This window comes from Mus pahari, chromosome X (assembly GCF_900095145.1).
Source record: "Mus pahari chromosome X, PAHARI_EIJ_v1.1, whole genome shotgun sequence".
In the NCBI taxonomy this organism is placed as follows: Eukaryota; Metazoa; Chordata; class Mammalia; order Rodentia; family Muridae; genus Mus; species Mus pahari.
This window is the reverse complement of record NC_034613.1, coordinates 117,818,544-117,845,353: the sequence shown is the minus strand read 5'-3', so window position 1 is coordinate 117,845,353 and position 26,810 is coordinate 117,818,544. Positions and strand designations below refer to the sequence as shown.

General features: G+C 35.0%; 1 protein-coding gene across 2 annotated transcripts in view; it reads right to left on the bottom strand.

Moving 5' to 3' along the window:
* The window catches only part of Nrk (Nik related kinase), a 98,561-nt gene that overhangs the window by 17,586 nt on the left and 54,165 nt on the right, over positions 1 to 26,810 (bottom strand). For both annotated transcript variants that reach the window (XM_029534327.1, XM_021187591.2), the window contains exons 9-22: positions 25,066 to 25,120; positions 23,614 to 23,692; positions 22,496 to 22,671; positions 20,861 to 20,924; positions 19,311 to 20,439; positions 16,740 to 16,838; positions 13,632 to 13,699; positions 11,989 to 12,101; positions 9,585 to 9,682; positions 8,000 to 8,355; positions 6,645 to 6,915; positions 4,710 to 4,866; positions 3,833 to 3,904; positions 1,830 to 1,973 (exon numbers count right to left, since the gene is read on the bottom strand). In XM_029534327.1, coding sequence (XP_029390187.1) covers positions 1,830 to 1,973; positions 3,833 to 3,904; positions 4,710 to 4,866; positions 6,645 to 6,915; positions 8,000 to 8,355; positions 9,585 to 9,682; positions 11,989 to 12,101; positions 13,632 to 13,699; positions 16,740 to 16,838; positions 19,311 to 20,439; positions 20,861 to 20,924; positions 22,496 to 22,671; positions 23,614 to 23,692; positions 25,066 to 25,120 — 2,881 coding nt within the window. The remainder of the gene's footprint in view (positions 1 to 1,829; positions 1,974 to 3,832; positions 3,905 to 4,709; positions 4,867 to 6,644; positions 6,916 to 7,999; positions 8,356 to 9,584; positions 9,683 to 11,988; positions 12,102 to 13,631; positions 13,700 to 16,739; positions 16,839 to 19,310; positions 20,440 to 20,860; positions 20,925 to 22,495; positions 22,672 to 23,613; positions 23,693 to 25,065; positions 25,121 to 26,810) is intronic.

The window sequence follows — 26,810 nt, the reverse complement described above, 5'->3', positions numbered from 1 at the left end:
CCAAAAATTATGCTTATTATTACTTGATACTAACCAGGTAAAATAAACTACTGAATAACTTCTCATTGCATCCTTGAAAGATTTTTTTCCAGAGTAGCCTTAAAAGATTCTCATCTGACGATGATGATTTTATGGTATTTGACACAAAAATATTTTGTAGGATGAGGGATACTTGCCGACCATTTATGGGGTCTTAGTTTTAAATCCCAGATTAAAACAAAATCAAGTCATTTTGGGTTATGTTTAAGGACTGTAAAAAGCTATTCTGGGTTTGAAAAACAATGAAAAACACCTCCCATTTAGATGTGTATCATTTCTCAGATATCTAATGTTTTCAAACCAAGTGTTGCTTCTGTGTACCTGAAGCCATTACAAATGATTGGTCATGAAATATGATTAAAATACTATGAAGTCTGAGTTTTTAACGGGTTTTGGTCTCGAATCATAGTTTGAAGCAGAATGTTCCATCCAATCAGTGTATAATATGGCAATTTGCACAGTAATGTATCTCCCACATATATCTTATGTCTTGTCAAGTACAAAACTCATAAATATCAGTGGTTGATATGGTTTTATTTGATGGTCAAACGTTATGTTAACCATTCCCATTTATTCTTTTTGTCTTTGATTTTCAAATACTAAATCCTGTGTAGTATTAGGTCTCAACCCCAGGACAAAGGCCTAACTAAGGTTCTTATTAACGGATTGAAGCAGACACTGGCTACCAGGTTGTCCTAGCATTCCTCAGTGTCCTCCTGGGGAGCATATCCTGAACTCTGCAGCTCAGGGGCTGGCCTCCTCTTCCCACAGCTGCTCTTCCATATATAACGCAGCCATATTGGCTACACTGGTCCTTTTACCCTTTTGCCTTTTGGCCTCTTGACCTCATGACTGCCACTCAAGGTTCTCCTCTCTCCTCTCTTCAGTCAGCTGGTCATGTTCACTTTAGACTCTCCCCGATGTCTCTGTCTATGCCCCTGGCTATGCTCTCTCTTGTATCTACAATAAATCTCCTCCACTGTAGCTAGGAACAGTCACAGCCTCATTACTTATCTTTTTCCATTCATTTAGTAGTCACAATTTAACATCAACTTATTTTCTTTTCATTGTCTAAGTTTCAGGCCACGAATGATCAAGATCATGAAAATCCACTACTGTTTGGGAAACGTGTAGGTGTCTTTAGGGAATCCATTCTTGTACCTAACCCTTGTCTGTACACCCTTGTAATAAGGTGGAGACAGGTACAATTCTTTTTTATCCAAATAGTCATCCATTTGGTTCTTTGTTGTTTCAGACACATCAAAAACTCGATGATAGCCGGGCCTGGTGGTGCACACCTTTAATCCCAGCACTTGGGAGGCAGAGGCAGGCAGATTTCTGAGTTTGAGGCCAGCCTGGTCTACAAAGTGAGTTCCAGGACAGCCAGGGCTATACAGAGAAACCCTGTCTCGAAAAACCAAAAACAAACAAACAAACAAAAAACAAAACAAAACAAAACAAAACAAAAAACTAGATGGTAAATATTGGCATAGTCCCTTGTGCATGTGATTACAGCTCTGAAGTTTTAGAGACAACTCTGAAAGGAGCTTTCAAGGATGCAAAAGTAGTTTTTCTGATCTCCAACCTAGGTTATGTGAATCAAGATCAAAAGGATTTTGTTTAAAGTCCAAATGGATAAGAAAACACCGGTAGGAGATTCTGCTGTCCCAATTAAAGGTTATATTTAAAGTGTTTCCCTGTGAACACTTTCACCTAAGAAAGCCTTTAACCTAGTTTGCAGTTCAATTACTCCACGTAATTACTCAGTTAATTTTAGGTCTTAAACAAACCAGAGATGGTAATCAGCAAATTGAGCTGCTCCACGACTTGAATCTGGCGGAATGGTCTTCGCTTTATAAGTTTAACGATGTCTGCCTTTCCACTTCGGTCCATCAGATACAGATGAGATTGGGTGCCCAGCAACAAATTGACTCCTGTTCAGATGCAGACATGGAAAAGTGACTAGCTGATTGTTTTATTAGTATTAATTCTACAGAAAGGGGTTTCACCATGATGATTTTAAACGTATCACAAAATTTAATCAAAATCACACTCATTACCCCTCCTCCACCTTATTTTTCCTTCTCACTCCCTCTGGTCCTCTCCATTATACAGTATGACCTTAAAATAACCTAGATTTTACATAGGAGGCAAAATGTGAAATTTGTCTTTACACAGTTGACTTACTTCAATAATCAGTTATAAACTACTTTCCTACACACATAATAATATTCTTTTTCACAGCTGAATAATACTCTACTGTGTGTACATGTATATTCCATATTTCTTCACCCTTTATCTATTGATTTTCTAACTAAATATATGTGTATAATTACTTTTGTAATTTCACCCTGCTAATCTATATAAAGATGACTTTTGTCAATTCAGGCAAATGTTTATCTCATACTATCTCAGGCCTTATTAATCTCATATTATTCAATTATGTACATGTTTATCAGAGTACATCCCCTAAAAAGTGTAAATAGGTGTCCATACATGCAAATATTCTATTTTCCTGACGTCTAATGTGCCATATGACATACAGAATGGTGTATATATCATAGGACTATTTTTTAATTGTCAAAAACATTTCTTAAATTAATCAGCTCTTCTGAAAGTTACCTTTAAGTAAATTTATTCTATACATATACAGTTAATTTCAGTTCATTTTCTAGACATGGACTATATTTCTGGGTACTTGCTAGACTGAATTGGCACATGCAATATTGTCTAAGCTACTAAAATAGCAAAACATTAGCCGGGCAGTGGTGCCCCATGCCTTTAATCCCAGCACTTGGGAGGCAGAAGGAGGTGGATTTCTGTCTGAGTTCAAGACCAGCCTGGTCTACAAAGTGAGTTCCAGGACAGTCAGGGCTATACAGAGAAACCCTGTCTCGAAAACCAAAAAAAAAGAAAAAGAAAAAACATTGAGAATGACTATTTTCTTCTGAGGGTATCAACTGGAGAGTTAAATTTGCTGGTTTCTATTTTTCCTTTTTAAAACCCAACTTCTGTTCTATCATACATTAGGTGAAAATCTACGAAGTGTTACATCAGAAGTTGGTGTTTACTTTGACCTCTCCCCTGCTGTTAAGTTACTTTATAGCAAAGTACTATGAAGACTATCTTAGAACAACCTATAATCTCAGCCCTACTGATAAGGTCATACCTTTTTTAAAAAAACAAACAGTTGAAAAAAACTTGTTAAATTTAAGAAAATTTATAGAGAAAAATTATACATACTGTAGACTTAAACATTGTAAGACCCTATAGAACTCTTTCTTGTAAATAAGTATATTCTAAATTAGAAAAAAAATTAAACACAAATTTTCAAAGAATTAGAATGAAGTCTAAGTTTGTATTTCACTCCAGTTAACACAAGCTAAACAAAGCATAAAAGAGGAAGACATAAATTCAACAAGCCAAATCAACCCTAAACCAATGATTATAAATTCATTTTTTAATGTATTGGTCATGGTAAAAATGTTTCATTTCTACAAGCTTTGAAAGTTTTCTACACAAATACGGATTTTAAAAAATAATCTGTTCCTGAACTTGTGGCCTGCCTGCCTGTGGATCCTGCTGCTGGCCTCAGTGGGAGAGGATGTGCTTAGCCCCACAGCAACTTTTATGTGCAGGATCTGGAGCGAGCGAGGGTAAAGCTGGATCCCAGGGAAGACTTGAATGTGTGTGGGCAGTGGAATGAGGGGGCTGACATTGGGGTGTAAAGTGACTAAATAAATAAATAAATAAATAAATAAATAAATCCCTCAGTTCAAGAAGTCAAACTCACCCCACAAAGAACCACAGTAGACCTCAGATGAGAACTCCTTTTCATACACATGTAGTATTGGGCTGTTATATGCTGGAGAGATAGAGAGTGGGTTAATGTCAACTTCAGATGATAGCTTAGGTACTTGGTCAGGTACCTCATCTAATCCTACATATACTATAAAGGAGGAAGGTACTGAGACAAATCACTGGTCTGTATACTAATCCTGCCAAGTATTTCCGTCATGGAGATATCCCTCAAAGTTTGGTTTCCTTATTGCCTTTCATCTTTTATGTAAGTTTTTGCAAATTCTTAATGCACTAGAAAATATATATTATAGTGGTTAAAATATATCACCGAATACGTATATGATTTGTGGCTTTTATAGTAGTGCAAAACCAAGAATTGAGTGAAGGACTAAATTTCTCAATTGCAGGTCAAATCTAGTCACCAAAAAGATTGAGTGACAGGTGGGTATGATAGCAAGGGTCTGTGATCCCAGGAAGATGAGGAAGTCAGTGCCAGTAACTGTTATAGAATGAGCTCAATGCCATCCTAGTTACACAAGACTCCCAAAAATCTAAGGAAAAAGATATATGTCTATGTATGTGTATGTGTATATGTAAATGTATATGTATGTTTAATTTATTTATTTAGGCACATACGTTAGGTTTGTTCTCCTACCATGTATATTTAGGGGATTAGATTTAACTTGGTAGCAAATGACTTTACCTTCTGAGTCATCTTGACAGCCTGAGGAATAATTTTTTTTCAAATCATGCATAAATCTAGATTTATACCAAATGAATATTCAATCTCTGATTTGTTACACATCATGAATTATGGTATAAGCAAGTAGAAGCATTCAGCATTGAAAGATCACAACAGAAATACTCACAGATGTCACTCCCAAAATCAGAACCTCTAGGAGATGAGCGTCTGAGAGGAAAACCCATTGTTGTTGATGATACTGGTCTACCATTGCTTTGCTCACCATCAAGGGATGTGATCTCCAAGGCAATTGAATCTGAGGTCTCAGTTCCACGATCTGATTCCTAAAAGGAGGCCAAAGACCCAACTTTTAATATATTTAGAAAAAAAATGCTATCGGTGACTTGAAAGTTTAAATGAAAAATCTATAATATGTTATATACATATATATGGTCTTAAAATTTCATATCTACTAAAAATATTCAGCAGCATCATCTGAGAAGTAAGTTTATTATTTAGAAGGAGCATTAAATTGCCAAATATACAACTTCGGATTAATTTTTGTAGAAGTAGATCAAGTACTATTCTAGTAACCTTAATTATGCATCTCCATGAACAGTTACTACAACACAATAAGGTAAGTGCCATTGCCTCTGATTCAGTTATAAGGAAACCAAAACTTAAAGAAATCAAAAGTTGTCTGGGTCAGAGAGCTGGTAAGTGGAGGATCTAAGTAAAGCTTGAAAGACTCTGACCCCAAAGTGTATGTGCCTAATAACAAATACAAACTTTGAAAAGTACAACATGAGGATATGTACTTGTTAGTTTAAGATATCTACATAGTTGGGTCTCATGGTATAGGCACGAGAATCTAAGGCTGGCCCGTGGAAAGCTGTTCTTGTGAGTCTTAAGCCAGCCTGAGCTATACAAGTTCTAGGCTAGGGTGGGCCTACAGTGATAGACTCGGTTCCTAAAACAGTAACCAAACAAACACAGGAGAACAAAACACACCAAAAATACATGGCTTAGGAAAACTGATAAGAAGAACCTCTGGAGGCATGGGGACAAATGATCAAACAAAACATGGAAAACAGAACAAAGCAAAACAAATCCAAATTATAAAAGTCTTAGAGTAATTGTATTTCACTCTAAGTTTTGCATGCTACCTTTTAAGCAGTAGACACTTAATGATAAAAGCCTCCAAATGTGGCAATACTATATTTTATCTGTGGAGGGAACTGAATAACCGGGAAGAATTGGGAATTAATTATTTGGGAAGATAAAAATGTATCAGCCTAGATGACTAGCAGTGGAAGTGGAAAACAACAATGTGGTATGTACTTATACACAGAATTTTATTCAGCAACAAAGAAAAATGAAATCATGAAAATTTCAATTTATTGTATGTGTGTGTAAATTATTATATTAATGGGTACAATTCTACTCAGAAGCATATTTCCTATTCTCTCAGATATACACACAGGTCCTAGATTTTAATTTATACATATGTAAATATATACATATATGTGTGTTGATATTATAGAACTAGAAGTGATTATGAATGAGAGGGAGAAAGATTTTAAGGAAGAGTAATGTGGGAAAATGTGTCAAGAGAATACATATGACTTGAGAGTTAAATGGAGGCAGATTGGATACAATTGAGGGGCAGGGGAAGGGAAATAAGAGGAAAAGCAACAAAGACAAAGGATGTGTGAAAATGCCATCATGAAATCTATCCCTTTATGTGCTATACAAATACATAATGCTAATAGTTGCATAATATTGTACATGTCTAAAATGTTAGGAAATTACAGACTTAAAATGAAAAGTTTCAGTATTAGTATTCTACAGCTATAAAGAATCTTGCCATTTCCTTGAAATACTATCCCAAGTGTATAATCTGACATAAAATGACAAAATAAATCAGATTTTCTCCCTTGGAAGTACACAGGAACCATCACATTGTATGTAGTAAAGATCTATGGACTTATAATTTAAATAATTTCAGTACATGAGAAAAATGTTATAATCAATGTTAAATACCTATAATGTTACATATGTGTTGACATACATTTATAACAGAAATATATATTCATTATATTATATGTTATATATTCATCACCTCATGTTCAAAATCTGGGAATACATGTTGATCCACTCCAAATGCTCCATTCTCTTCATTCCTTCCATTGGCCTCCCTGTTTCTGTTACCTCTTCGATTGCCCCCATTGGCTCCATGAACTTCATGGTTTCCAAGGGCTGCACCTGCTTCACCAGCAGCTCCATGGTAACCTCTGGCTGCATTGTCTCCATAGGCTCCGAAAGCTCCCCTGTTTAGACCACGTCCATCATTATTACCATTCTTCAAGATTCCCGCTCTGGGATAATTTGCTCTGATAACAAGGAGAAATTAATAAAAGAAGGCCATTCAATATGAAAACAAATCAAAGCCACAAAAGGAAAAAAAAGAAAAAAATTACACACACACACACACACACACACACACATATACATACTATGTTCAGGAATATTTTTGCTTTTTGTGAATGCTTTTGGTTGCATACAGACATGAAAAAATTCCCCAATGCTTTGCCTATACCAAATAATGAAGTAACACTGTTAAGTCTGTGTCATCATTGTGGAGACAGGGGAAAAAGAACTACATTTTATGTTGTTAGGTACACATAACTAGGTAGCTACAGAATATGCTAATTTTCTCTAATAGATAATTTACTAATAAATTTTAGTCACATTTAATGATCAACCCCATAATAATATTAGAACCTTTCAGTATTTTATATTATTTTAATTTGAACATATGCTTTCACTCATTTACATATATACAAACAGCTCTGCTATAGACACCCTGGTAAACTACTCGCATCAGAAATTACATGTAATAGGCTTCAGATCTTAGAGGATGAGTAAGAGCGTCACATAGTCAATGTTTATAAATACTGGTTTTTACATGCCAGTACCTTGTTATGCATGGAATACACTATTAAATATATGTCCATATCGTGATCATAAAAGAAAAGCTGTGTGAGAATGGAACTTTTTATAGATTATTTATTTGGGGAAAAATCTGGAAGATCTTTTTGTAACTTCTCCACCAATTAAATGAATAAAGAGGATATTAAGTTGATACTACACATGGCAAAATCTCAACTATCTGAGAAAGGCTTAACTATGCTTGTAAATAGTAGTAGAATACTTCATTCTTTTTATCTATTTCTCATTGTGATTTTATAGGGAAAGGAGATTTAGTGGGATTATTTTAAAGAGAAACTTCATACAGTCCTTGTTATCAAGAAACTAATAAATAACTTTAAATTGTATATACATTTTATATAAATATTAAATTCAGAACTAAGTTCATTAATTCTCAAATGTTATGCTATATTTTGAAATAAACCAAATATGCCAGTCATTCTGAATTTATAAGCATCTACTCTATAATAAGAGAGATGAACCAACCTTGGCCCATTGAAAGCAGCACCATGATTACCATCAATGTCTCCACCATTGTAGGCAGCAGCACCATGGCCTTCATAGCCATTTGCTTGATCCAGCTGGTTATTCATGTCATCATGGCCATTGGCACCGTCACGAGGATCTTCATAAGCATCGTTTGCAACTTCTTCATCACCATCAGCATTGGCATCAGCATCATAGAGTTCAACATAATCACCATCTTCTTCAGGTGGCCGAGCGGGACGTGTTGGCATTATCCAGTCATCCCAGAAGATTTCAGAGAGTGCATTATAGCCTACCCATTCATTTGTCAAGTACACAGGGGGTGATATTTTCCCCACTTTAAATCCATCTGGAACCTGTGTGTACAAGAAAGGGTAAGGTAGTATCTAAAAGTTTCTCTCTTTTTTTTTTATTTATGTAGCAGAAATTTCCAAAACAACGTTTTAAAACAACTTAATATTATATTCTTTATTGAAACAGATGTCCACCCATTAAATCGAGAAAAAAATTTAGTGAAATGAGTTGCCCAAACCCAAACATTAGTAGTTATTTATTAGTGGACATTGTAGATCACATGGCACAATTAACTCACTGTTTTATTAACCCTACTTGCCTGCTAAGGAGTAGACAGTTGCTTTTGATGTCAGGCAGCATGCTCTAGATAAAGTCAGTTATTTCATTTTGTTTTATCCTAATGCTGAAGTTAGGGCATAGCTCTTGAAATACATAGGTTATTTTCCCAGTTTTGTCTGCATAGGCAATATATGACCTTAAAATATTTCAAGTGCCTCAAAAAGCAAGCAAATGCAAATAAAATTCTGATGGTAGTTATAGATATATGTATGATAGAATAGGGGTATTATGAAAATTACATGATATGATCTGAAAGCACATTGAAAACATTTAGGGGGGCCTTTTACTTATACAATCAGAAGACAATATTTTTCTCTAATACTTTATTTGTCTCCTTATCTAAGTATTAACTATTAAGCAAAAGTTGAAAATGTGACTTATACCTCTTGGTCATAGATTAGTCTGGATGTATCCATTTGTTAATGTTCTTTCCTCTATATTCTATTTCTATTTTGTGTGGTAATGGGATTGAACCTAGAGACCTGAGTGTGCTAGGCAAGCACTCTACTACCAAGCTCTATCTTCAGAACCTCTCATCAACACACTCTGATAAAAAGTTAAAATACAGTATTGTTTGCTCTTTCCCCATTTCAATTTTCACTTGCAAATTTTGTATCCTAACAATATGATATTTTTATAAAGACTAATACAACACATTTAAACTCTTAACTCTTTACGTGTATGAGTGGTTGCCTCTATGTATGTATGTGCATCTTGTGTATGCCAAGTGTATGTAAATGCCAGAGCAGGGTGTTATGTCTCCTAGAACTGGAGTTACAGATGACTGTGAGTCATCAGATAAATTCTGGAAAACCAATCCTTGTTGCTGAAAGAGAAACAAGTGCTGAGTCATCTGTTCAGTCCATAACCTCAACGTGCGAAGGTCAGAAAGAATAGGTCAAACCGAACTGATGATAAAAATACATATAAGTGTATCATGATATAAACTTACATGGATATCAATCAGTAACTTCTGATCAATAGTAGAATAAGGGGGTGATGACTGGGACTTCCTCCTAGTCACAGGACTATCCTCCTCAGAAGATGAATCTATGAAATGCCAAAAGTCCATTAGTAACAACAGAGATTTCACAATTGCTCCCATTTTTGTAGTGCATTAATTTAATAGCTCACTGTTCTTTCTCATCCTTTGTAATTCAATTGCAGAAATATTACCTTATATTTAAACCCTCATGTGCTATGATCCTAAATTCTGCTTTCAAATGTAGTAGCAGACTCAAGTTTTGTTTGTGCTGTAGACCTACCTAGAAGGCATCTTTGTCTTAATATTTAGTGTACACTTGATAAATCTATGTAAGAGGGTAGACAGTAAGGCTATTAAGCATGTAGATGCACTAGAAATCAAAGACTAAGAAGAGGTAAGTCTGAGAGTGCCAGTGTTCATACATACTATCTAGCAGAAAAGAGGTCCAAGACATAATGTGAAGATGCAAAATTCTTGAATGTGTACTGGAATATTGAACCTTCCCAGTTTTAACCCAGTTAATATATTCCCAAATAGTTCAATAAAATGAAGACTGACCTAATAAAAATTACAAAATTTAACTATGTTTCATGAAACTGGAAAGCTTAGAGTAATGATTTGAAAATTAACTTTCTGAAGTGATGGAAATATTCTGTATATGTTCTATCCTCAATGGCCAATGAACATTTTAGAGTACTGAGGACTAACCATTGGACTACCAGGGAAGCTACTGAACATTTCAAATGTGGCCTGTGCACATAAGAAATAGACTGTTAAAACATTTATTTAATTTTTCTTTTAGTTTTCATTTAATAATCACATGTGACATGGCTGTTTACTGTCACATTGGACAGCCCAATTCCATTATGATGATATTTCTATTTAAAATACAAACTCTTTCACTTGGTCAGTAAATTTTGTTGTAGTAAATAATAAGTTGAATCAAAAAACTCAGTGCAATTATTTAATAGGTTCAGAAATTAGTGAGGTCTAGGTAAACATATTTATTATAAGAATGCTTCCCAAAGTAATGACTTTTTTCTAAGGATATCTTAGATAAATACCAATGTCCCCTCCTTTATCTGTAAATTTACTATACATAGCTAAAGTCTAGACACTACAAATAAAACCCCTTGTATTTACTTGTATTTATAAATGCTGTTATCTTTTGAGAATGTTGTATTCCATATTGGAGAATGGAAATTCTTGCCCTCCAGTACTGTTGTAACCTTGCTATTTATTATTTATTCAGAAAGTAATACTTTCAATTCTTTTAGAGTGGTTGTAGACAAATGATAAAGGTTGAGTGTCCAGTGATTTCTCTGGCACATCTACAGTGAGTTGATTTCCTCTATGGGGAAGTCAAACCTGCTGGGACTCTCACATGGCCTCTGTCATACGCACAACAGAGTCTCAGACTTAAAAGGTTTGGTTATTATTTGCCAAGATAGTACTGCTTCCTTCTCCTATCAGTGTTGATGAATTATTTTAATTCAAAAAGGCAAGTGAATGGACCATAAAATTTATGTGTTTGGCATGTATTAGCAAGTTTGAGGCTGATCAAAACAGAACGAAAACATTCCTAAAATTTGGTCTGATTTTTTTCAAAACAGGATTTCTATGTGAAAATATACTATGAAAACAACTGTTTCATTATATTAATCTCTTAAGATGGACTAAGGCTTTAAAATTCAGATATTTCAATATTTTGTCTTCTATAGCCCTTATAATAAAAACACTTAACAAAAATCTGTATGATAACTTTTTATAAATAAGTGAGGGCTTGGTAAGTAAATGTTCTTTAGTTAAACATATCTTGCACACTTAAGAGTAGAAAATGTCAGATTTTATGATCCAATGCACAGGTTTTGCATTTTTATAATGTTCAGAAATGTATAATAGTTTTAAAAATCTCTGAAATGGACATCACTGTTTGAATGTAAATGATACTGAAATATTTGAAGACATCTTAGTATTACGTGATCAATTACTTTTTAAAGTATTTTGAATAAAGCCACAAGTTTGTAATATTTCATAAATATGTAATGTTGAACATGTCATATTTTCAAGAGGTGAAATCAAATAACAAGGAAAAGTTATCCTCACAATTATTAGACTTAATGTCATAAAAGTAGCCTAATAAACTTTGGCTAGTTGAAGAATGGTCTCTCAAGGTTTCATGCATTATCTCATGTTGGATTCCGTTTCTCAGAGGTCCCCACTGATCACTCAACCCTCACATAAACATCTTGTCTTAATACTACTTGGCCAACCTAACATAATCATGAATTCCTTCTTGAAATTCTTCTATAGTTCTGAAATATAAGCTGTTACCATTAGGCCTATGTTGAAACTTCCAGTTTTAACTCACCTGATTCTGCTTGAAAATTGTGAGGATTTAGGCAATTCCTCGGTCGGATGTCCATGGGCTGCTGCTGTTGCGGCAGCTGGGCTTCTTCCAAAGAAGGCTCTTCCTCACCAACACTAAAATGACAGAGAGCACAGGGTTAAGGAAGGTATATTTAGAATCCTGATAAGCATATGGGGAAGTTTTATCTTCATCTCTTAAAGCCTCCTGTGAAAGAAACTCAAACCAAACCCAAAGAAAGAAAAAGTTTCTCCCACAGGTGTTATGTGAAGATATAAAGTCACAAGATTTAAAAAATTATGTCATAGGGCTATGCTTATTAGATATGAATTCTCTATCATCTGGCCACAGTTTACAGTATGTACCTCTGTACATGGTATACAGTATCTTTACTTTTGATTTTAAGTTCATTCATATTGCTTTTTCATGAATATTTTACTATGCTAGTTGAGTTTATAATTAGTAAGTCCAAATTAATTTACTTAAGGGCAAAAATTGTTTGGAACACTGATTAAAATGTATTTTTGCAGTGTGTGTGTGTGTGTGTGTGTGTGTGTGTGCACGCGCGCACATGCAACTAGAGGTAAAAAAATGTCACATTGCATATGTGGAAGTCATAAAGTCAATTTGTGGAAGTTGATTCACTCCTTTGACTGTGTGCATGTTGGGAGCTGAACTCAGGTCCATATTGGGCTTGAAATGATGTCTTCTTACCCACTGAGCCACCTCACTAACCCTGTCTTAATATCTTAATATAAAGAATGGTCAACAAATATTTACTCAATGATTGACTTAATTAACATTGACTAAAGTTCACTCCACTGTGAGTCTGGTATATTTTCAAAATTGTCTTTCAAACAGAAAACTGACTTATGGAACATAATCTTTGAAAATCACTAAAACCAAGAATGCTACAAAGATTGAAATTAAAACAAGTAGTTTCTATGTTGCATATATATATGTGCATATATAATTATACATTATAATTATACATATATAATTTAAAATGTAAATGAAGAAAATAACTAATAAAAAAGAAAAAAGTTCATAAATCTTGTTATGAGGAAACAAAAAAAGAACCTAGTTAATATCTATTAACTCAGATACAAAGGATTTGAGAAATATATAAAAATCAAACTCTCTCTCTCTCTCTCTCTCTCTCTCTCTATATATATATATATATATATATATAAAATCTTATTTATAGGACAATGATTCATATATTTGATTGTGACCACAGAACACTTTTTGGCTTTCCTATTCTGTGGCATTAGCTTCTGCATTTATCAATAATTTCTCTTTTATTATGTTGTATATTTGAGACAATTCACCTGACATGTATTTAAACCCTATGGCAAAATGAATATTATCAAGTAAATTATCGCAATTACTTCTATTTCTGTATTCTCAAAATTGTTAAGTAATTATTGAATTGAATCACATGGACTAAATATAAACACTGTTACTGGAAGGTCTTGTTATTGGGTCACTACAATTCGGTTTTTAAATATAAGCCAATTTTGCCAAATGGTCATGATGTTACTGACAATTGAGTTTTGATTTCACGCAAAAATTAATGTCACAGAAACATAATTTTGTTTGATCAATCTCATAGTTACAAATAATTTGAAAATAGGAACACATACCTTGGAGAAAATTTCACACGATGTGTGCGATTCCGGTTGCCAGGCATAGGAGCAGATCTCTCCTGGACCTTAGAGGTACAATACAATTGATTGATCAAATTTGTTATCATAAGTTCTTTTGAGTTACTACTTTATTAGAAAAATGCTTCTCTTCACATATATTTCCCAAATATCTAACTTAAAAACACAATCCTTAAAAACTGAAATTATTAGAACTAATTAACAATAATTTCTGGTGGTTTCTTAGAACCTTAGCATAGAAGTACACTCCAGAAATTATGTAATTAAATTCTTTTCTTTTTATTATTGAGTAATCACTAGCCCAGAAAAGGATAATAGCTCTTATAAAATTTTACAAAATGAAATCATGCCGGGTAGTAGTGCTACAGCATGACTTTAATCCCACGGGCACGAGGGAGGATTTCTGAGTTCAAGGCCAGCCTGGTCTATACAGAGAAACCCTCTCTCAAGAAAGCAAATCACATCCTCCCCCCCCCCAAAGAAAATAATTTAAGTTCAAACTCATACCCTTCTAAACTAACTCTACATTTTCTAAAGTTATTCACACAAAAGTCAATAAAATTTCTTTGAGAAAGTATGGCATAATTGGTGTTCCAAATACTTTTAGCCTCTAAGTCAATTATACTCATCTGATGTAGTCAAATATTCAAGAAAGAGCACATACATACAATGCTGGATTACATCAACAAAATAACATTCCTTTCTGTTAGCAGGGCAGGCAGAGCCACAGAGTGCTGCCTTATCACATTTAGTGTTAGAGAGCTATTTTTACTCCCAGTAATTTTTAGCTATGGCCCACAATAAGCCTTCTGATGTGTAATAAGAAAGTCACCTAAACTCTTTGGAGAGGAAATTGTATCATGTACTTAAAAACAAAAGTTAGGATATTGTCAAAAACAAACACCCTCCCTCTAATTCCTAGAAACTTCATATAGTAGTTTGCCGTATGAAGTGACTTATCTAAGTTGTCCTTTTACTTCAACAAATAGATTGGTGAGAAAAGAAAACACTGTTAGTCTTTCATGTTTGGCTAATGAGCAATTCCAAATATAACAAGGGATTTTGCAGACTGCATGATAAGCATCTTCCTGGATAACCGTTTTCTAATTTCAGGTTAGCCATTTGGCATTGTACTCATCTACTCTATGCTTTTTATGAATTTTGTCTCAAGAACTTTCTACTTTATTTCATTGTTATTTTCATTTTTATTTTATATTAGGTCTCACTATGTTATAAGGCTGTCCTACAACTTCTGAGCTCAAATGATCCTCTGCCTCTACCTGTCCTGTAGCTGAGTTCACAGGTGTACACTGCCACCACAGCAGGACCAAGAAGCTAAGTGACACTATTAAATAAAATTTCAAAAACCACTATACACCTATAGTGTTAAAAGATGAAGAGACATGGCTTAATATGAGTTGACACTCTTTAGCATGAAAAACTGGGAGAAGGAAAATAATTGTGAGAATTTCATACATTAAGACACAATACATTCCAATCCAAACATTGCTCTTTGAATTTCTTGGTTAGTGTCAAGCTGCAGGTTCTAACTATCGTCTGAGAATACAAGCAAAGCCATGTGTTAAGGCAACACAGAGACACTATTGACTATTCTCATTAACTAACACAATCCAACTCCTGATCCCTCTGCAAATATTTAAAATATTTAGTATTTATAATTCAATACTCATAGTCACACAAGATTTAGTTTCTAAGAAACTATATTGCAAAAGCATTATCAATTTTTTCATCGTGGACTTCTGTAAAGTATCTTGTGCTGTCACAAATGTGACTCCTAACCCACCATCACTAGAAGAAAGCCACGGTTATTTACTTATATACTAAATAATTCCAGTGACCAAGAAGAATGGGAAATGTTGGCTGTTATGAATTAAGTCATGATGATGCTACCGTCTCTGCATAAGAAGTGAGCTCACAACACAACAAACATGTTGTAACTATTGTATTATTTGATGTGGTCATCAAAACCAAAGTTACCCTAACATCATTAAATTTTTCATGTGTGAGAAAATGAATCATAGACTGACTTAGATCTGTGATAAATAGTCTATCAGGGACAGACAGAATCAAGGTAAAAGATGTATGGTTATGTTCCACAGTGAGCTACTCACATTTTAATATGAAATACTATATTTAAAAGATTCCTGAAAAGCTTTCTTATATGAACTATGTGTATATGCTAGATATCTTATATGAAATAAGTTTAGAAACTGAAGAAAAAATCAAAGTGAGACCACTTGCCAGGAATAATAAAAACATGAGCTCTCAATGGAAAATTAGAAAGTGTAAATTAGTATCTGTCACTGAACATTTGACAACTTATGAATACTCAGTTACATTTATGTTAAACATTGGTAATGCTGTTAAAATGCTGTTCTGATATTGTGAAATGGAATGTAAACATTTGGGAGAATCTATATACACAGTGAAGTAATGTTTCCCAATTGATGAATAGATGAATTTAGAAATCATGTATAAGTGGTATCTCTATTCAGAGTATAAGACAGGACAATGAAGTTTTAGAGATATACAATATTTTACTAGGATTATTTTAGATTCTATTTGTCTAGTTTGAACATTTACCAATGAATATGCACAAGTATTTGAAGGACACTCTGAAGGAAAATCTACAACACTCACAATTATCTGAAAAATTTATATCAAATTCCTCTTTTTAGCCATCTCTAGGTACTAAGCCAGCTCATACATATATATTTCAAGCAAAACAACATATGGTCACAGATTGAATTATGAAGTAGATATGAACATCCAGCTGTTTTCTATTAAGCAAGACAGATTAAAAGGATATGAAAATGGGAGACAACGACATCTGTATAATAAAGTTTTGGGCAAAATAAATATTTTTCATTTATATTTACTTATTATGTTAAATGTATTTATACCTTTTTGGTTTTAATTTTCAGTAAGTTAGTGAATGACATAATGGAAAAGCTTTATAGAATTCTCAATATTTGAGATTATAAAGGGATCCTGAGACCATTAAGTTTAAGAGGCACTTTTCTAGGTACTTATTAATGTCATAACAACTCATATTGAGAACTTTACCTCATTTCCTGCAGGATTTGCAGCGTGTGGTTCTATTTGGACTTCAGCCTGAATTGAATGAAACACTTCATCATTGTCTGATGAGTCATCTTCTCTGTCCTTTGAAACAAAAAAATAATATAAATATTTAAATCATTATGAGTGTGCAAGTGATAAGAACAACAGAATCATCTTATTTTGTAACCATGACGAAAAATTTCCAAAGACTTAGAAATTATTTTAACCAGCAGTTTCTAATATTTTTTTGTGAAAGATCCCTTTTAAAATCTAAGGAAAAGCGCAGATTGCCAACAGAAAACTGAATGCAGACATACACATTTGCATACAGTTTGGGGTTAACTACTGGTTTCCTGAAGCTTATCTTTGGGATCCAGATTAAGAATCTTATTTAATGCTTAATTAACACATAATCACAACCTAAGATTTTATATTTAGTAAGCTATTCTAACTCCAAAATTTGGTCCTAAATAGAAGATCTGTGATATAGACTCCAACCATTCCTCCTAAATTAAGCTCTCAGAGTTTAAGAAATTGTTCAATCAAATGAATCAACCACTATTATCTCTTCCACGTACAGATTATAATGAAAATATATGCATCTTACATACTGGTATGGCAAAGCACTCAGACATGTCTATAAATTCTAATTAAAGTTCACATATTTCAAAAGAACTGTGACTTTTTCTGTAGTATAAAGAATTTTATTTCCTTTATGTATTCCATAAGGACTACACACACACACACACACACACACACACACACACACACACACATATATATATATATATATATATATATATATATATATATATATATATAACATATATGGATATGGATGTCTATGTAAGAACTTAGGTTCATAGGATGGCTAACAATTATTAACTGGCTTATTTCTATTTTGAAGTAGCTTCTCACATATATATTAAAAACAATGACAGTAAGTATGTTCTATGCTGCTAAAATTGGGCATATTTCCAGGATAAATTCAAGTCTTGTTCACTAATGCAAATCTCATTATCTCTAATTGGTTTAGAGAGCTCATTGAGAATAGTCATTAGCAAGTTATATGCCTTATTTCTGGCCACAGATCATGGTTTCAGACTCATACGATTTCTGTCTCCTTAGATTCTGGGAGGGAGGCATCCATTTGCCCTTTTGGCTCACTCTCCTTTCACTTTTTAAAATCCTTTCTATGTAGAAGTGTCAGGGAGTTACAAGTTACTTAATTGGCTTCATGTGCACAAACCCAAATTATAACTTATCTAGATTTTTGGGGAAGGTTTATTTGTAATTACTATATCAGTTATTATTAAGTGGATGTGATTAATCATCATATTACATTTCCTTTTATATAAATGAATACTGAAAATTATTAGAAAACAGCTACTTTCCTAATCTATACTGACCTTAATAATTTGCTTATTAAACCTATAACCTATTCATTGTCAAATTAATAGTGCCACATAAAGTTCAACAAAGCCTGTCAAATTTTATCCACCTGCATATGGGGAGCTTTGAAGTTTTATTGACTGTTCTTAAATGAGAAGTCAAGTTCTACTTGTTCCCTGGTCTGTGTAGTCACATCATTGAACAACTACATAAAAGCGTGGGAACATTAAGAAGACAAGTTATAAATACAAGTATATTCAAAGTGATTTGGATATGAGTTTTTGTCTTCATTTCACAAGAGATGTATTTACTTTTATTTTGTTTTATTTATATAGGTGTACAGTTTTTGTAGAGATCAGAAGAGGGTAATATATTATCCAGGACTGGAGTTCTGGATGGTTGTTAGATGTCATGTGATACTGAAAACTGAAGTTGAGCCCTCTGAAATTACGTGCTCTTAACCTCTGGGCCATCTCTCTAGTCCTTAGTCTTGGTTTTTATTTTAACCTCAATTATAAAATCCCAAAGTATAAATTAATGCAACTCAAACAAATAGTGCAATCCTCCATTCTATGGCAAGAAATAACAAATACGCAACTTCAAATTGAAAAAAAAATTCTATTTATGTGTATTTACCTACTTTAATTCATGTGTGCCAAATGTGTGCAGAAACCCATGGGAGACAGGCTACAGGCTGTAATGAGCTTCCTTGTGGGGTTCTAGGAACTGAACCTACGTCCTCTGCAAGAACAGTAAATGCTTTTATCTGCTGAGTCATCTCTGTAGCCCCAGGAAGTTATATATTAGAGACATAAAAATGGAGGCAACTTTGGAATTTGAAATTAGGAATGTTTCAAATTTTAAGTGTTCGTAGGCTATCCATTTACTGGTTAAGGGAGTAATTGGAAAAAGTAAAACAAAGCAAAATAAAACCCTAATTATTAAGCCATGACTCCTTTAGAGATATATTAAACCATTAGTTGTACTATTAAAGCAGTTTTTCCTCTTTTGATCACAATTATCTGGAGATTTCAGAATGATTCATTTGAAGTGCAAATTAGTAAATCTTTGGTAGAACATGGAATATTTGTTTCATTTGGTTTCTCTGAGAAAATTCGCAAGCAATAACGAGCATATTTTCTCAGTAGTTTTCACTTAAGAAAAATATCAAAAATTTCTTACATTTTCAACTCGTCTCAGTTGCTCTTCATGCTGATTAAAGATGTCCTCCCATCTACGGTGGCGCCGTCTCCTGCTGGTTTCTACATCTGAGAATTCAAAATCTTCAAGTCGCCATAATGCCTTTGCTCTGAACCTCTTGGGTCTTAGTCGTTTGGCTATTGCTTTCCTTAGACTAGCAACTTTCGACTTTTTCTTCTGTGTCGGTTCTGGTTCACTGTAAAACCCGTCTGTACACAAATTTTCCAAGAAGATCTGCAGTGGACCAAGTGGTTTTGTGATAAACGCATTTGGTGCTCGAAGCAAGTCCCTGGATAGTCCCTCTATCAGCGCTTGCACTGCACCAACTGCCCTGGAGGCCTCTAGATCCCAGGCCTGGGCTCGAGGTGCCTCTTGATTTTGTTCCCCTACTGGAATGAGCAGCTGTCTATCCAAATGAAGAGGCAAGAGCACGTGATGGTTCTGGGACAGTAAAGGCAGGAGCACCTGGGCATGCACTTGTATTACCTCAGGTTCCTTAGCCTGGACCTCAGCTTGGGGAGGCTCCACAGCCTCTTCTTGCACCTCAGCTTGCTCAGGTTCCCTATTCTCCTCTGGCGGCTGCTCAGGAACAGGATTCTGCCTCTGCTGTTGCTCAGCAGCTTGGTCCTGCCTTGGCTGTTCAGGTGCCCTGTCTTGCCCCTGAAATTCTTCTGGCACCTGGTCCAAATCTTTAGGCTGTTCTGTCTCTAAAGCCTCATGCTGGGCCTGCTGTCCTTCAGCTATGGGGGCCTGGACCTCTGGAGAAGTAGCTTTGTTATCCTGAGTGGGGAGTGACATGAGCATCTGGGCTGCTTTGCTGACTTGGGACGCGGCTTCAACCTGTACCAGTACTGGCATGACCACCTGAGCTGCCCCACGGAGATACTGTGCTACCTCAACCTGCTTTGGGAAAAGCTTGGGTGTATTGTCTTGAGAATGTAGAGGCATGAACACTCCCGCTGCCTTCTGCAATTGTTGAAGTTCTTGGTCCTGTGGGTCTTCTTGATCAGGTAGCCACCTTGGCTGAGAGGGTTCTCCATGCAGGATTCTGAGTGGTCTGCATCTGCTGCTGGTTGGCACTCTCAAAAGCTCAGGGGTACAAGAAGGCCCTCTAAAATAAGCATACAGAAGAATGGCATATCGTGAGTGTTTGCTGGAACTAGGTCATGTCTGAGAATTGCTTTAATTTTTTAAAAGATAGAGCCACCAACAAAGATAGCAAATAATTCTGCACTTAATCTTGCAATGTCTGAAATATTCTGTAGGTAATGTAATGCCAATAATGAATTAAATCCTTACTGAAGGTTGGTATTCTACTTGATCATTCTATTGCTATATGTCATTTCGAAATAGTAACAAAAATTTTCAATGTTTTCTCACAATATCTCTTAGAAACAGAAGTATGATGGGTTTTGTTTTCCGTTTTGTACCAAATAGGATTAAGTTGTCTTGAGCAGAAAACAACAGTACTAAATCTACTGTCTCAGGTAACATGCTATCATCTAATTATGAATTGAGTTTTCCCAACACACCTGAATCTCCTTGTGATGTACTGTTCCTTAACAGCTTCTTCTCCTTCAAAGGCCACAGGTATTCCTTTTGTGTGAAAAAGAGAAAAGGAAGTAATGCAAAAACACCTTATGGTTCACCTTAGTTACTTCGCAACTTTCCATGGCTCAGGACAAAGAGTGAATTACTATGGGTAAGAAGGTAAGAAATAAGGGAGCTCTTCAAACATACTTTTCTGGTGATGCTGACAAGTTTCTAGGCATAGTTTTGAAACACAGTAGAGATACATCAGCCACATTAATTTTTCTGGACTTAAGGAAAAAAATCTTAGCAATCTGATGGCTGCCATCAAGAAAAGGCAGAATGGGATAAAGGAAGAAAAAAGACAAGAACCATTTGATGGTATGGATTTGACCTGTAGAACCATGAATGCTTGATCCACCCTATATGTTCACTGATGGTCCTGAGTCTGCTCCAAGAGAGGCTTAGTTATGTGCAAGATCCCAAGCCTAGAGGGACATAAACATTTTGGCTTCCCCTTGAAGTTATTTAAGTGCTTTCCCCTGAGGTAACCCACCTTGACAGAGGGGAAATCTATATGCAGCGTTCTAAGTAGTCTGCCTATGCTTGTTTTATATTTAATATATTTAATGCATTCATATTCTTTCCTGTCAACCGTGGTGTTATTACTGAAATGTGACATCTTAAAAATGGGAGAGTTCTCTTCAGATTCCCTGTGTTAAATTGCCTAGGGCAGCTATAATTGCATCTGTGGAGAAATCACCAGTGAAATGGGACTTTTTCTATAAGTAACAGTTTTTGAAATCTTACACCTCTAGATTTCAGCAAATTATGGCTGATGTTCCTCTAGCAATTTAAGAATGGCCTGTATGATGCTGGCCCCCATAACATTATGATCAGAGGCACATAAACGAACCCTGTAGCTCTCCATTCAGAAAGACGGCACATAATTCTGTGGACTGGACAAGCAATCCTGCAGTTACTTTCACATTTGATTTGATCTTAGCATGGTTTCTATTGTTTTCACGTTCCACAATCAGGGCCTTGTCTGTAGTCCCTAAAATTAAATGCATAAATTTCTAGAAAATATGAAATAGGAGCTTCCTCAGTATTTTCCTATACATTGAGTAAAATCATCTTGTCACTTTGGGGATCAGTAAGTGTAAGCTGACCTTTGTGTACATAAGTTGGCTTCTTTAATTATATCTCAAGTTTGTGAGATAGCCACAATCCAAAATTCTATTTGAATCTGAGGTTTTAGGTCTTGTAAGTATGAATACTTGATAGGTATAATGGGAATAGCTAAATATCCTCATAGATAAATGTTCACAAGAGAGGTAATTGAATGAATTACTGACATACAGTGCTGAAAAACTGAAATGGCAAAAGGCTCTGGGATTGTCCCAGATGGGTTGGATCTACATGTCTACTTGCCATGGAGTTAAGGATAGACATGAGCCACGTGACACAGGTGGTGGGTAATGAACTTAGGGCCTCGTATATGCTGAACCAACTCTCTAGTGACACCCCTGCAGCCCAAAACTTAATTCTTTAACAAATACTTTAAAACTAAAAGCAATAAATAAATGCAAGATCCTCTATGTATGCTGAATGATACAGAGCTTTGTAGTCTCTACCTTTTTTCTCTCTCTTTTGAATGATCCCAGTAAGATGTTTTGTCAAGGACTCCACAACACGTCGTTCATTTTTTATATCATGGACAAATGGATGACGAAGCATGTTTCCAGATGTAGGACGAAATAGGAAATTTTTTATCATGCAATTTTCCATGAAGTTCTGGAACTTACGGGACCTGAAGAGAATGGAGCACAGAGATGAATGCCACTATTGAATTTCTGTGCTACTCCTACCCTGGTACTGTGCTGATTTCAAGGTCAAAGATTCTGAAAGTCATGTTAGAACTATGATTGTCTTTTCAATTAGGAAATATCCCACGTCTTAACAATATACATGATATGATGATGTCAGGTAAACCTCAGAACTAGAAGGTGAGTCAACAGACTTTTCTACTCAACACTAGAAATGTCCATGAATTCAGCAGCAGGTACATGGTAAAGCTCATGTAATCAGATGGCAATTAAGTGATTCAATGTGATTCTGAAAGAAGGTGTTGCTAAACAGGATGAAACAGGCTTGTAAAACAGCACATGCAAAGAGATTCAAGCTAAATCTACATAAACAGTTAAACCGAATTCAAGCAAAGAAATGCCAACAATTGAACAGCAATTGCCAACTCTTACTAATCACAGTAAGCAAGACTGTAGCTGGATGAAGCTTCATAAAACATAATTCTCATGGTTGCCATGTCTGCAGCAATGCAGAGCGTTTCTTCAAGTCTGTGGATGTTTAATTTAATTGGCTAACCAATAGGGCTGCTCGTCACAGTTACTGACTACATGTACATCACAGTTACTGACTGCATGTCTAGGCATCATGACAAACATCACATGTGGACATCATCGCTCCCTTCACCTCATTGCTATAGAAGCAACTGAAAATGTCCATTAACAAAAATCGCTACAATATCCTCATCATACATAAGGAGGATGCTGCTTATTTCTGCTTAATCACCTAGATCTTGACTTAAAAAAATACTGATGATTTAGACATCCATCCTAAGACACTAGATTACAGGAAATACTGCCCAACAATAATGTTGAAACAAGAATGATTAAATCAATGAAAATTTCTTTATAAAATCCTAAATCAATATATTTAAGAAATTCCTGTTTACCATCCACTGGATTTGACTTTGGGAGCGGCTTCCCGTAGAATAACACAAAGAGCTTCCAGAGGCTGAAGCTTACACAGAGCTGTGAAGGGAAACAGATAGATTTAGGAAGAACAGGAAGATTAAGTGCAGAGCCCGCTGCTCATCCCACTGTTTCATTCACATATCCTGGTAAATAGACACTAAGAGATGAACAGATAAATAAATGTATAATAACTAACAGCAAAATTTACTTTAATAGCAACATTACAGTAAGTCAGTGTCTTCATTACCTGATCTAACAAATTAATACAAAATGAAAAACAAAAACAAAAACAAAAGCAGCTACTAGAAAAATGGCCAACAATATTAAATTTATTCTATGTAATATCCAGGGGAATGGGAAAATGGGGAAATATTTGGTGTACAGGAGGCTGTTTTGTCCATATTCTGCTTTGTTTCTAGCAGAAGATTCACACTATCACACACAGAGACACACACATATACACAAAGGCAGCGCCTAAGAAACACATCTCTTCAACTTATGCCCTATGTTATTATGGTGTTTGAATGCTGCTGTAAATCTTCCAGCCTTGGTGTAAATGCCCCTATGTTGCTTAAATTCCCACCTATAACATAAGAACTGAAGAAGACCTTGATAGCCAAAAGGTTCTGTTTTCTATTGTTAAAGCACACTCTCCCTGATAAGCTTTTCCTCTGCCCTTTCTCTGTTTCTCTGGGAGACCCTGATGATGTACTAAAGATCAAAGGATGATAATCTTCTTACCTAAATCTTGGAAGACACCATCTGATAATTGTGGTTTTGGAAAACTATCTCCTCTGAGATGAAAGTTATGAAAACCTAGAAGCCTGCTACAGTTAACTTGATGAGTATTGCTGGTGCGCAGAGTTCATACTCCAGGAAATGAAGGATAGTGGTGAAAGGGAAATGTTTCTTAGGAGGCAATCTAGAGCTGCTTGAGATTAAAGTCAGTTTCGCAGCTTATCTAGGCAAGATGGCCTGTCTCTTTGTGAGTTCAGAATCTCCTGACCTTAATGTATCTTTTCAAAGAAACTTGTCATTTGCAATCTCTATGCAAAACTCCCCTGCCCTCCTACTGTGAGTCTGCTTTTTAATCCCTTTTCCCTCTATGAATTAAAATCTTAAAATAAAATTAATGCCAAGTATCATATTCTGAATTTGAAGAGATGGACAGAGAAGTAGACATTGAAGATAAGACATAAGAAACATAAAAGAATAAGACATATATATTTACATAGGTTGGTTTGTAAAAAAAAAAAAGCATTTGGTCATCATTGAAAAACTACCATTTATGGTTTGGTACATGTTATGTCACATGTGTGGCTAAATAAACACTGACTGTTACAAATAGTCATGTTCCAGAGAGATAGATTTGTACAGTATAAATTCACAAACTTTGAAACACATCAAATAGATCAAGCATTTCTACTTACGAGGAGCTCCTTCAGCCATTTCAATAGCAGTGATTCCCACAGACCACACATCACTCTAAAAAGAAGATAGCAAGAAGCCTATTAAAGTGGGGAATTAGTATTAGTAGATGCAAAACCATTTTGGTTGGGATTGGATGTCAATTCTACAGCCATTTCATCTGTTTGTATAATGAATCTTCATTGTAGACTAAAGTTACAGAAAGACATTATTTGAGTTTGTGACTAGCCAGAACTTCACTGTACCATATAGAATGTTCACTGTTCATATAGAATGATATTCAGTGAAAGGTAAGTATATTTTGCATGCATTTCTAGTCATGCCGTACTTTAAATATAAAAATAACTTTTCATAATGAAGTCTTAATATTAAGATCTATTTGGCAAACACAGAAGTGGATGCTCACAATCAGCTATTGGATGGAACACAGGGTCCCCAATGGAGGAGCTAGAGAAAGTACCCAAGGAGCTGAAGGGGGCTGCAACCCTGTAGGTGGAACAACAATATGAACTAACCAGNACCNCCNGAGCTCNTGTCTCTAGCTGCATATGTAGCAGAAGATGGCCTAGTCAGCCATCATTGGGAAGAGAGACCCCTTGGTCTTGTAAACTTTATATGCCCCAGTACAGGGGAACACCAGGGCCAAGAATTGGGAGTGGGTCTGTAGGGGAGCGAGGGGGAGGGTATAGGGGACTCTGAGGATAACATTTGAAACGTAAATGAAGTAAATACCTAATAAAAAAATTGAAAAAAAGATTATGTGTGATATAGAGTAAGTGATTTAATTTTGTGTATCTCAATTTCATTTAATGTAGAATGCTTCTTAATAGCACCCTCTTCATAGGATTGATATGCATACATATGTACACATATACACACATATAATATATTTATATATATTTATATTCATACATGTACACATAATATATATCTTTAATAGACATGTAGATATACCTAACATTTATAACTTAAACATTAATATATAAATTATGCTACATATAAACTATATTTTGTTGAAATAGTTCTTATTAATTACTAGATACATATTTCACTAACTCCTGGAATATAATCAATGGAGTTTAGAATCATTATGAAGCTCTTATAAACTGTCTTCACCATTATTAGCTCTACTTGGTTTTTCAAAGGAAAAGAGGCTGGTTCAATACTTCAGTGGGTAAAGGCATTTGCTGCCAAGTCTGCTGACTCTTAAAAACCTTTAGTTTTAGAGCTTCAACTTACAGATAGCTTAACTTTGCTTCTTAAGATATTACAAGTTTAAGGTTTCTTCTAATTATTTTGAGATTAAATAATAAAAGCAAGGGGTTAAAGTACTTAGAGGATGGTAAAATTTATACAGATATAAGGCATCGCACCTTGCAGAAAATGAGTTAAAGAACTTTATTCTCATCATCTTCCTAGCTTCCCAAAACTGCAATAGGCTCTCAGTAAATAATTCCTTTACATAACAAGTGAAAAGGTTTGGAGGAAAAGGCAAAGAGATAAAATAGAAACTATCTATTTGAGACTGCGAGTCATGTGTGCTACAAAACGAGATCACAGTGAATTGTTCAGAAGACTTGGGATGCCATGGTTGAAGGAAGTTTTCTTTTTCTACTTTTTAGCCCATGGGGAGGGCTAAAAACTTGCTGTAATAATCGGTTGTATACATGGATGTGTATATGTGCATTTCAAAAGGAAATTTCTGTAGAAATGTTAATATGCAGCACAAATTGTTGTTTTCTTTTTT